At 45.5% G+C, this 11,926-nt stretch overlaps 1 protein-coding gene across 1 annotated transcript; it reads right to left on the bottom strand.

Annotated features, from left to right (window-relative positions):
• Positions 1-2,143: 2,143 nt before the first annotated feature.
• Positions 2,144-11,656, bottom strand: aamp (angio-associated, migratory cell protein). Its single transcript, XM_084487652.1, has 11 exons — positions 11,400-11,656; positions 10,451-10,594; positions 9,406-9,525; positions 9,017-9,156; positions 7,329-7,470; positions 6,900-6,983; positions 6,353-6,468; positions 6,105-6,199; positions 4,768-4,858; positions 4,268-4,422; positions 2,144-3,108 (listed from the first exon to the last, which is right to left on the bottom strand). The coding sequence occupies exons 1-11, from the start codon at positions 11,479-11,481 to the stop codon at positions 3,033-3,035; spliced, it is 1,245 nt and encodes a 414-aa protein (XP_084343778.1). The 5' UTR covers positions 11,482-11,656; the 3' UTR covers positions 2,144-3,032.
• Positions 11,657-11,926: the final 270 nt, after the last annotated feature.

Raw genomic sequence — 11,926 nt, forward strand, 5'->3', positions numbered from 1 at the left:
TCTTCAATGTCATCAGATTATTCCAAAAGAGTGTCCCATCAGGGCTCACCAACACACTACATGCTGATATACTGCCTATAGTAACATAAGCATAGGTTACTAAATAGTGTTCACTAGATATTAGGGAACGAGGAAATAAGTCAAAAGGAACCAAGCCCTGTCTTGGGCCAGGTCAGACATATCCGGGAGGAAGAGAGAAGACTTGATCCACTTTATTGTGTTCATACAAATAATAAGTGAGGCCAACGTGAGACGACAGATCACACAGGGTGAATGTGTGGAGATACCATTGCTTATCTTATGCTTAATTCAGCCCGAGTGGCCTATGCCATGTAATAAAGACAAGCCATAAAACATATTGAGTTTACCAGCCTCAGTGTATACAAGCCACACAGCTAGTAAAGAATGACCAAACATTTTGGGAATACATTTGTGAAATTATTTACCAAGACGACCACAGTGGGTATCTGAACTGTGGTAAATAGATGACATGCAACACACGCATACGTGCGCTCACGCAAACACACACACGCGTACACACAAGCACGCACACACACATACACTCGCACGCAGTCACACACACACGCATGCACGTACACACGTAAGCACACACACACACACACACACACACACACACACACACACACACACACACACACACACACACACACACACACACACACACACACACACACACACACACACACACACACACTATGCAGTTTCTGCACCAAGTAACAAGTGGCTTCCTTCTTAATCTTGGCCGAAAAACGTTTAATCTATCTGCCTGCATAGACAATTAAATATTAATACATGACGGATAAATATATGTTGGCTAAGATTAAATAATATGAAGAGGGGGTCCAGTGTATTTGTATATACAACATTAGTTTTAAACAAGGTAGCCTCCGCAAATCAAATCCTGTGTAAACTTATAAACAGAAAGGTTAACAAGCTGCCATTCTCTAACACACACGTGTTAAACCTTTACCCTCATCTGGAAATCCAGTCCGATTAAAAGCGCTGCCTGCCTGCCTGCCCGGCCCTGCGTGTAAAAACGTCATTGTGGTGGACGAATACTTCCAAGATCATAACCCTCACCCTTTCCATTTTCTGAACTGCATCCGCAAACAGTTGGTAAAACGGTTTTAAATGACGTATCGTTATGGACTGGATTCAGTTGGTTCCTTCATATTTAGTTTAAAACATGGAACAAAACTCATCACCAATATGTTTTATTGCACCAAAAAATAAAGTCGCAATGTGTGCGATTGAGGGGTTGTGCAAGTGTGCACAGTAGCCTACGAGTCTTGTAGACAAAGTGAGGTCAATCAAAGTGATATCAGTTAAAGGGTGTGGCTTTATTGATAGCATTATTGAAATCTGTGTCGATCAGCATTGGCTACAGGTACGTCCAGGCTATAAGCTACGAGCTAGTCGATGGCGACTTGAAGCTCTTCTGTCCTGATGTGAAGCAGCACCATTGACTTAAAGCCCACATTTGGTTTACAAGTGAGTGCATATTTTGTGATGCTGAGGACTTGAGGACAAGTGCTTGGTTTCCAGTAAAGCCAAACCAGGCTGCACTCAGAGTACTCCATGATGTGATGGTCAAATAAGTGCATGGATTACTGGGTATCGCTAGTCTACTATAAATACTACTAAACTGACACACATTTACAACCCACCAAAATGTGCTGATACTTAAAGAAAAAGGCAAATCTAACAATGTACTAATGTAATAACGTAATGAGATTACAGGCAAGAAAGAAGTTGTTTCTTTGATGCCGTCCATAGCTAAACTTAACCGATTGAGATTTAACTTTGAGAACCAGCAGGAACAAGACAGACAAGATGCTGAGAACAAGGTTAACAACCGAAGTGTACTTCTGTATTTCTATAATCGTAGCCTTGTGCTACCCCTGATGACTAAAACCGTTGAGATTACTAAAAGTGTTTATGTCTGGCCTCAGTCTGTTAATCGAGCCACTTGGAGCAAATGACAACAGATTCACTTTTAACATTGGTTTTCATGGAGGAAAATGTAAACGCTGGCTTAAGAGCTTCAGGACAAACAAACAGACTAGCCTAGCCTAGTAGGTACTTATTTGGGATTGATAAGTAAGAGACAGAGACAAAGACGGTCGGTATTCTAAGTATTTTAATTGCTTTTCGACAAGGACAGTTCAATATTTACACTGGCGTTTCGCTGAAGTTAAAGGGGGAGTATTGTGGTCAGACAGTGGACAGTTTGTGCTGAATCATCGTTGAACCGTGAATTAAAATCTAATGAAAGAATGGGAACTGTTTTGGGGGGTTTATTTACTTGGGCGTGAGAGGAAAATAATAAAATAATATAAGCAAAGAATGAGCACTTTAGAGGTTCTGATCTGGAAGAGTTACAGAGTGACGCTGAGACACTGGGGACAGGATGTGAGCAGGGTTCCCTCCTTCAGTTCCACCGCTCAACTTATTGTTTAGAGGATCTCTAACTACAGAGAAACAGGAAAAATACTGAGCGGTTTGCCGCCGCGTGGCTAGGACACGGTAACCATAGCAACCCCTTTTTCTGCTGTGTTGGGGAAATTTCAAATGAACCCCAACGACATCCAAGAACCCTCACAAGGTGTTCTTGTGAGCAGTGTTGCCAGATTGGGCCAGATTCTGGCCCAATCTGGCAACACTGCTCACAAGAACACTTTGAGAGGAAAGGAAGAGAGGGTGGGGGGGGGTGAAATGAAGAAGAGCAACCGAGAAGACGAAAAACTGTCTTCTCCACAGGAAGACGTCCGTTGTGGTCGTTCCTCACGGACCTTTGGATCCGGTCCACCACAAGCCCCCCCACCCTCCCCGAGCCCTCCGTCCCCCCACCAGGTGCACGACGCGATTTCAAATCTACCCATTAGTGACATCACAAATGTGGGCATTTGATGGGTAGACTTTACACGGCTGATCGACGCCACACCTGGTGGTGAACGAGTGGGAGGGGCCTTTGATCTACAGTCAGAGGCCCCTCCCACTCGCCCCTCACTTTATCGGTCGGGGCGCTGGAGGCAGAAGACCTTCGCCTGGTGGTCTCCGGACGCTGTCACCACCATGGAGGAGTCCCTACACACACACGCACACACACACACACACACACACACACACACACACACACGTTAATGTGGAAAGACTAAAGATAGGCAGTCTGTCCTGTGTTATTTTAAGTCTGAGTTTAAGCAGCTTTCAGACCGTTGCTGGAGAGCTCCTGAGCAGAGGGGATGAGAGCCAGGGTGACTCAACATCAAAGGGAGTTGGACTCTCACCCTCACTAGCTCATTTCCAGGAACATTATTCACTTATCCAACGGTGTGAGAAAGTGAAACCCTTCTCACTTCCAGGAAAAGGACTGGTGTATTGGTTTAGTTGTACTTGTATTTGAAATGTTTCCCCCCTGGTACATGGTATGGCCCAACGGGCCTTGATTGGTCCACCTGGGTCAAACCAGGTGCCTTATTTAAGGGGTGTGTGCATTATGTGTTTGGGGGGAAAAGAGGAACGTTAAGACTGGCTTGACCCGAGGCCAGTACTTGCAGTCTGTTATGCTGAATTATGCCAAGGCTAGGTTAGCAAATTGCTAACAGTTTTTCTTTTTGAACAATTCATTTATATTTTGTAACCAAGGAATTTATTTTGTTTATTTATGGTTCAGTCTTTATTTTGGAAGTGAATAAAACTTTTTTGCCTCGCTTCACTCTCTAATCCAGTTGCCCACATCCCGAAGTGGAGTCGAGAGGCTCATGTTCACAAACGGGAACGGTTAAAGAAGAATTCCTTATTAGTTTAACAGACGAGGTTTGTAGCTAGTCGCTCCACTAGGTTTTCATATGGAAACCACTTCATATTGCACTTTTCCACGAAAAAGAAACGCATAAATAAACTTTGATGGATATCATGTGTGCTTGTTCGGACGTTTGTTCACGTGTGTTTTCATGTTTTTTCCCACGTCGGTTGGCTCACAGTAGAGGAAGGATGTTTTATGTGTGTGTGAATACATTTAGAATCACATTTTTTTGTCCAATTTGACCCCCCTTATGAATAGAAAAACGTCCAGAAATGAAAATAAACAAAATAGAAATAAATATGTTCTATAAAAAAAAAAAAAAGAGAGAATAACACAAATATATAACTAAATACGTAAATGTTGAAAGTGCTACTAAATGAAATGGATGTTAAATTGTGTTAAGAGGCCCCAGCCGTGGGTGAGCTGGGTTGCCAGGTTTACCGGTTGAGGGCGAAGGCGAGGACCTCGGCGGCGTGCCCGCGGTACTCCGACACCAGGTTCCCCGAGCGGCCGTCCCACTGGCGCAGCGCCCCGTCCAGTCCGCACGTGGACACCAGCGCCGACGCCTCCTCCCACTGCATGTGAACGATGCCAGCCTGGGAGGGGGGAGAGAATCAGCCTGGTCCCCTTAAAGGGGTGTGTGTGTGTGTGTGTGTGTGTGTGTGTGTGTGTGTGTGTGTGTGTGTGTGTGTGTGTGTGCATGCTTGCCCGTGTGTGTGCATGTGCACGAATGTGTGTGTGTGTGTGTGTGTGTGTGTGTGTGTGTGTGTGTGTGTGTGTGTGTGTGTGTGTGTGTGTACATGCTAGGATTTATGTGTATGCATTTGTGTGTGTGTGTGTGTGTGTGTGTGTGTGTGTGTGTGTGTGTGTGTGTGTGTGTGTGTGTGTGTGTGTGTGTGTGTGTGTGTGTGTGTGTGTGTGTCCCACACACGGCCCCTCACCTCATGTTGACACCGGTTTCGGACCGCCTGGGTGGCGAGGTCATAGATGACCAGGGTTCCATCCAGATAGGCCACGCCCACCAGAGGCAGGCTAGTGGGGGGGGGGGTGGGGGAACAGGAAGTGAGTGACTGATATGCACGCTGGCCCTTTCTCCATCATACACCCACACACACTCATTCAGTACTCAGAGGGGTCCTTTGAGAGTGTTTCTATTGGCTCCGTTCCAAGCTGAAGACATACAATTTGTGAGCTTGAAACAAAGTCAGGGCTCCGGTATCGTGCTTAACGACGCCCTCACTGGGATTCACACCCTCAGGTCAGGTGTCTTTGAGGAAGGTTTGAGTCGAGTCCCCTTCCCCCCTCATGGTGGCAAACAGAACACACTAAGGAACACGCCAAGGAACACACCAAGGAACACGCCAAGGAACACGCTAAGGAACATGCTAAGGAACACGCTAAGGAACACGCTAAGGAACATGCTAAGGAACACGCCAAGGAACACGCCAAGGAACACGCTAAGGAAGACGCCAAGGAACACGCTAAGGAACACGCTGAGGAACACGCTAAGGAACATGCCAAGGAACACGCTAAGGAACATGCCAAGTAACACGACACAGAATGCGCCAAGGAACACGCTAAGGAACACGACACAGAACATGCCAAAGAACACGACACAGAATGACAAGGAACACGCTAAGGAACACGCTAAGGAACACGCCAGGGAACCCCCCACCCTCTCATCCTGACCCCCCCAGGTTATCTGAACTAGTCCTTGTCTCCGTTGGGAGCTCTATAAAGTTTTAATGGCTGAATAAATCTTCAGGTGTGGGCTTTTAAATGTTTGCTCTGTGTTGAGTTTTATTAGGGTGGTCCGCGGCGAGGGGAGCATTTCAACACACGGAGAACAAAGAACAATGGCTTTTATTCTGCTGTTATTCTTTTTTCTGCAGGTGCATATCAGCCACTTTAAAAACACACGTCTATCAGAATTGTCGTCACGAGAACCGGCGAATTAAAATGATTCCAATAGATTTAAAATGTATGTATATGGGCCAGCAAGATAACCAAGCGCAATTAAACAACACATTCAAAAGATGCATAAAAAATCTTTCATCGTTAAATCATCCCCCAAATCTTTAATTTCATATATCAAGGTCTAGTTTCATTTTGTTAAAAAATAAAACCGTTATCCAGAGCAGTGGGAATCAAACCCCTAACCTGGCAGTATCGATGCCTTGCTCTACCAGTTGTTGCTAGACACACTGTGCGTGTGTTCACACGCACAATGTTCACACGCACAGTGTTCACACTCACAGTGTTCACATGCAATACTCACATGTTGCAGAAGCCCACAGACTCCACTGAGTTGGTCTCCTCCTGGCTGGTGGACCCAGTGCCCCTCAGCCCGTCAGCGGAGAACACACTCACCATCTGACACGCACACACGCACACACACACACACACACACATCCTTATTAAATTCAGCCATTGCCTGTTGATTGGCTAGTTCACTTAACATGAATAGTAATCTACACCCACACATTCACGGGTCTATGACCATTAGGGGGTTTGACCCAAACTCACCTTGCCTGTAGCGGTGTTTATCAGCTTGGCAGAGCCGTCCACCGACCCCGTCACCACCAGAGAGCCATCCTTATTGGAAGCCAGGCACGTCACCGCCCCCTGGTGGCCGTCGCGACCTGGTGCACAGAAATATTACAATCGTTTAGGGTCGTCTGCACAACTCCGCACCACTGGACTAGTATATTCTGATGGCTAGTTCGGCTAGTTTGCCGAGTTTAGGAACATACACATATCAATAATATAAATTACACAAATGGCTTCAGATACATTACAGAAACAAACATAACATTTAATAATAATATAATAATTATATATAGTTAATAATTTGCAGGTCAAATTGAAGGCTTGATTTCATCTTTCCTTCTAGGTTTTCTGGTTCATGTAAGAGAGTTAAGGCGGTTGATATGTTAATCCGTACACGTCGTCCTCACATGGTTAACATCTCCAGAGGTCACTGAATTAGAGGATGTTTGGCTCAGAATGGCAGAAGAAGAACCAAACAAGTAGTTATAATTCTGTCTTTAAGACCGAGTGTCTCTCTCCTCACCTTTGATGACGTGGAGGGAGTTCCCCTTCTTCAGGTCCCACACGCGGACCGAGCCGTCCTCGTAGCCCACCACCGCTCGCTTACCTAAAGACACATGCTCATACCATCAGGCCCCGAGTTTACCACAGTCTTTCTGTATATATATATATATAAAATAAATTTAAAAAAAACATTTCAATGAGGAATTACTTTTCTAAACATTTAACCACACCAAAAACATAAAGTCAAGAATCCAAAACCAAGAACTATTTTCTTCCAAATAAACCATAAAAACCCTCATAAAATAAAGTTATAGTTAACTTTAAATTATAGTTAACGAGTTACAATTTGTCCAAAAATAAATCAGATAAAAAGACAAAAGAAAAAGCCCTTTTTAAAACCCTTATTTTAGGAACAAGAACCGCCTTCCTGAGGGCTTCCCTCTCGTACCGTCGGGGAGGATCTTCCCGTTGCCGTGGCAGGCGGGGCTGGGGAAGGTCTTACACTCGCCTCCCGGAACCTTCCACATCCACATGTTCCCGTCGTCCGTTCCTGCCAGCAACACCGGCGCACACGGGTGCCACTCCAACCACTGCGGCGCGGGGACACGCGGTTAGAAAGAACTTTACTTAATTAATTTGACTTCATTTTAATTGAAGTTTAAGTTGAATTGAAGTAATATCAGCGGTTGAATCCAAGGCGGGTCACAGTGAGGTCAGATACATGTGGTTCAGGTTCAGGGAATCCGTATGGCCTCTCAAACACAAGTGTGTGAAGGGAGGGAGCAGAGGGAGCAGAGAGAGCAGGGAGGGAGGGCAGTAGCTTAGGAGGTAGAGCTGGTTGCCTTGTAACCGGAAGGTTGCTAGTTAGATCCCAGCTCCTCCTGGCTGAGTGTCGAGGTGTCCCTGAGCAAGCCTCACCCTGACTGCTCCCGACGAGCTGGCTGTCGCCCTTCGTGGTTGACACTGCCGTCAGTGTGTGAATGCGTGCATGAATGGTTGTAAATCTCTGGATAAAAGCGTCAGCAACATCCACTAAATGTTAATGTAATGTATACTGGTTCAGTTTTCAAAATATAACTCTCTTCTGCTCCCTCTCTTTACAGCTCTCAAATCTACCCTACTAGGGATGTCACAATACCAGAAATTTAGTAGTCGATACCAATACCTGTGAAATTCCACGATTCTCGATACCCAATTCGATACCACGGTAAAAAACAAAAACAATAAATCTGATGTACTTCAACATACACTAATTTATTAAAAACATTTGAACATTACAGAAACAGTGGCACTGGCATGTAGCCTTCAATGACAATTAAAATTAAAAATAAATTGTTAAAAATAATAATAAAAAAATAACAATAATATGCGCTGAAAGCAGGCAGCTATGCTGCTCGCGTTTACACTTGCGCGCATAGTGGGGTTAAAACATAACTTCCAACGTAATATTAAGTAATATAACGCAGGTGCGCAAGGCAACCACAGGAGACGCCAACATTGTTTTCAACCGCTCTGTACCGCGCCGTATTAATTCCCAAGTTTTGAAAATAAAAGAAAGTATTTGAAGCGAATAAGCAACGCTGTTTTTGATTAGTTTTTTTGGTCTTGAACGAATAGTTTTGGATGCATGCATCGGCTTTGAGTTGGTTTGTTACTTTGAAATCGCATACGCTCGCAACACACACACACACACACACACACACACACACACACACACACACACACACACACACACACACACACACACACACACACACACACACACACACACACACACACACACACACACAATCTTCAATCAAAACAACATCAAGTAAGTGATGCCGCACGCAGTCATACCATGCGTGTTTAGAAGCACAACATTGAAACGGGTCCCGTCTGAACCAGTCCCGCGGCGCAGCATTCCAGACGCAAAGTACTTCCAGACACGACTCTTCCTATTCTTTTTTTTTTGACGAGTTGAGGCGGAGCTGTCGCACTCGCTGCAGCTGCAGTTGGCATCTTCCGTGTTCCTTTGGCATTTAACGGCCGACTACAACACTTGTAAATGTATATGCTGCCCGTGTCACGTCCGGAGGAATTGCATCCCCGGTACCTACAGCACCTTTAACACACAACACACACGCATGCGCCTACCTCCAGGTCGCTGACTTCGAAGGACCACACCTCCTCCTTGCTGTCCACCTGCCACACCTTGATGATGCCGCTCATGTCCCCCGACGCCACCAGCGCCGAGTCGAAGCTGAAGCACACACACGTCACAGAGTCCTTGTGTCCTGAGAGAGAGAGACACAGACAGAGAGAGAGAGAGTCTTGATCCATTATTATCGTTTATTGATAATTGATTATTAAGTTGTCCATAGAGTTTATGAGAGGAGAAAGAGAAAGACAGACAGACAGACAGACAACAGGAAAGAGCAATGTGCAAGAGATAGAGAGAGACAGACAGACAGACAGACAGACAAGACAGCGAAGTGAGAGAGAGTGAGCAAGAGAGCAAGCGAGATGGGTACCAAACCACTCACCGGTACACTCAAAGAGCACCTCTCCATCGCTGAGCCTCCATACGTACGCCTTGTCATCCTCGCCCCCAGTGATGGCCATGGTGTTGGTCGCGGGGTCGAGACCCACGCAGAACACGGACCCTGCAGGGACCCGCGGTGGTGTATGGTGATGTTTACTGGTTGATCGATTATTACAGACGGTTCTATTCGCTCAGTGTAGCCCTTCATTCTGATAAGATGAGGGGCGGGATACTGCTTAGGGTGTTCCTCCCAGCCCAAAGGTTCTGGGTTCGATGCCCAATCTCCACAGTCTACCTGTAGGCATCCTTGAGCAAGTTCCCCTAACCCCTCCCTGCTCCTCATTGACACGCATCTAGAATTAACTGCAAGCTACTTTGGATACAAGTGTCAATATAAAATGGAATGTTACACAGCAGAAATATTAAACATCACATCGTATTTCTAGAAGCAGCATTGCAATTGCAGATCAAGACCAGTGAAGTTTAATTTAACTTAAGCCCCATTAGCTTCATTATTATGTATTGTAAAGTAGGGCCATGTCTGGGGCTCACATTCACAGTAATTTACTGGCAGCATTTCAAAATAAATCAGTTATTACTCTGTACTGTATTTTTTTGTTACCCTAGCAGTGTGGTAACTGTATATTAAAAGTAATAGCCAAGTACTGTATAATTGGTTACAGTAGTAGTAAAATAAAACACAGCAATTAACTGTGCAGAAACATAGTAAATTACTGTTGATTTCACAGCCATTTATTACAGTGAAGGCCATGTCTGGGGGAGAGGTGTCTGGTACAGTGAGGGGAGAGAAGCATTCAGGGGATTTTGCTGACGCTTTTATCCAAAGCGACAATCATTCATATACACACCGACAGAGGAGTCGACCACGCAAGGCGACAGCCAGCTCGTCAGGAGCAGTCAGGGTGAAGCCTCTTGCTCAGGGACATCCAGCCACTCAGCTAGGAGGAGCCGGGGATGGAACTAGCAACCTTCCGGTACCTGCTCTACCTCCTGAGCTACTGCCACCCTGAAGCAGGGGGTCATACCGGTGTGTTTGGAGAAGGTGAGCTCGCTGTCGTCCTGTTCGACCTGCTCCGCCTCCATCTCGTCTTCAGTCTCCCAGCCCTCGTTGTCCTCGCCATCGCCGCCGTCCTCGAAGTCCACGTCCTCCAGGTCGTCCGCCAGGTCATCTGAGGAGGGGAGGGAGAGGGAGACGGAGGGAGGGAAGGGGGAGGCAGAGGGAGAGAGAGGGAGACGGAGGGAGGGAGAGGGAGACGGAGGGAGGGAAGGGGGGGGAGAGGGAGAGGGAGAGAGAGGGAGAAGGAGGTGTCAAGTTTTAAAAAATCTTGGACTTTTCCAAAAATGTTTACTCTATCAACTTCGGCTGACTTTCTTTTGGCCTAGAAATGACTCTGTTGCCTCAGGTTCATCAAGATCTATTTTTTTGTGTTAGGTAGGTAGGTTAGGTAAAAGGTTTGTCTTCTGTTATGTTAAACACAAGGTAGGGAACTTTTCCACTGTAGGCCTATAGTTTTTTTTTTTTTTTTTAATTTATTCAGGGAAGGCTCTATTTTTCAATGGCGCCCTGATTACAACATATAAATAAAAACATAAATACAAGTGTAAAATAGATATAAACAGTAGGTCAAACAACCAGAACAAAATGTCAATACATATACATAATACAATGGGACAATTAAGAAAGACATTTAAAACACGATCTGTAATGAGACTTCAGTCATCCCCTTGAACGTCTCAGTTGAGGCCAGTCGCTCCAGTTTGAGTCCTGAAGTTTATTCCAACTGTCAGGAGCATCGAAGTTAAAAACAATCTTTCCTGAGTTGCTATATTGGTGCGTGGAATGACCAGTCTGATGTGTGACTGAGGGTTTGATCTGATGTACGGGTGCCATAAAGCAGGGGACATAGGGAGCTCTCCACTTAAGGCCTTGTCAATAAATAAGACAACAATAAGACAACAGGTGAACACACATACCAGGTCCGGGCTCTGTGTCGTTCAGCTCGATCACCTCGATGATCTCCTCATCCCCGTGCAGCATTACCGAGTCCTGATCCATTATTTCGCTGGATTGATATCAAATCGGTATTAAAGTTCGATCAAACTCGACCCACGCGACAATCCTACCTCCCGTTACACGTAAAGTCGTCAATAGAGTTTAAACAGTATACTGGAATAAATACGAGTACATGTCATCCACTATGAACCCATGTTCTGCATCACGTGTGTATGTGCGTGTGTATGTGTGTGTACCTTGTGTACAGCCCACGACGCTGTCGCGCAAGTATGACGTGAATGGACGTGGCGTTGGTGTAGTTCTCTTCCCGGCCGCTAGAGGGCGCCGCGGTGCACCACAGAGGGCTTCTGCAAACGAAATAAGATTGTTTTTCTTCTTTTTAATCGACCGATACATTTACTGAATGTAGGCATAAAGGCCAGAAAATGATCCATACTAGAAGAGTCTGAGTTGTTTAGCGATTTGTTGGTTCTCCAACTCTTTCTCC

Source organism: Micromesistius poutassou (assembly GCF_964030765.1).
Source record: "Micromesistius poutassou genome assembly, chromosome: 24".
Classification (NCBI taxonomy): Eukaryota; Metazoa; Chordata; class Actinopteri; order Gadiformes; family Gadidae; genus Micromesistius; species Micromesistius poutassou.

What these genes read in the sequence shown, in the direction of transcription:
- aamp (XM_084487652.1), bottom strand. Translation starts at nt 11,481, where the DNA reads ATGGATCAGGACTCGGTAATGCTGCACGGGGATGAGGAGATCATCGAG. An exon ending in GAAACCGGTGTCAACATGAG is followed by an intron (nt 4,423 to 4,767) that starts GTGAGGGGCCGT and finishes CCCCCCTCCCAG; the next exon opens with GCTGGCATCGTTCACATGCA. An exon ending in CTCGCCTTCGCCCTCAACCG is followed by an intron (nt 3,109 to 4,267) that starts GTAAACCTGGCA and finishes GTGTGTGTGTAG; the next exon opens with GGACTCCTCCATGGTGGTGA.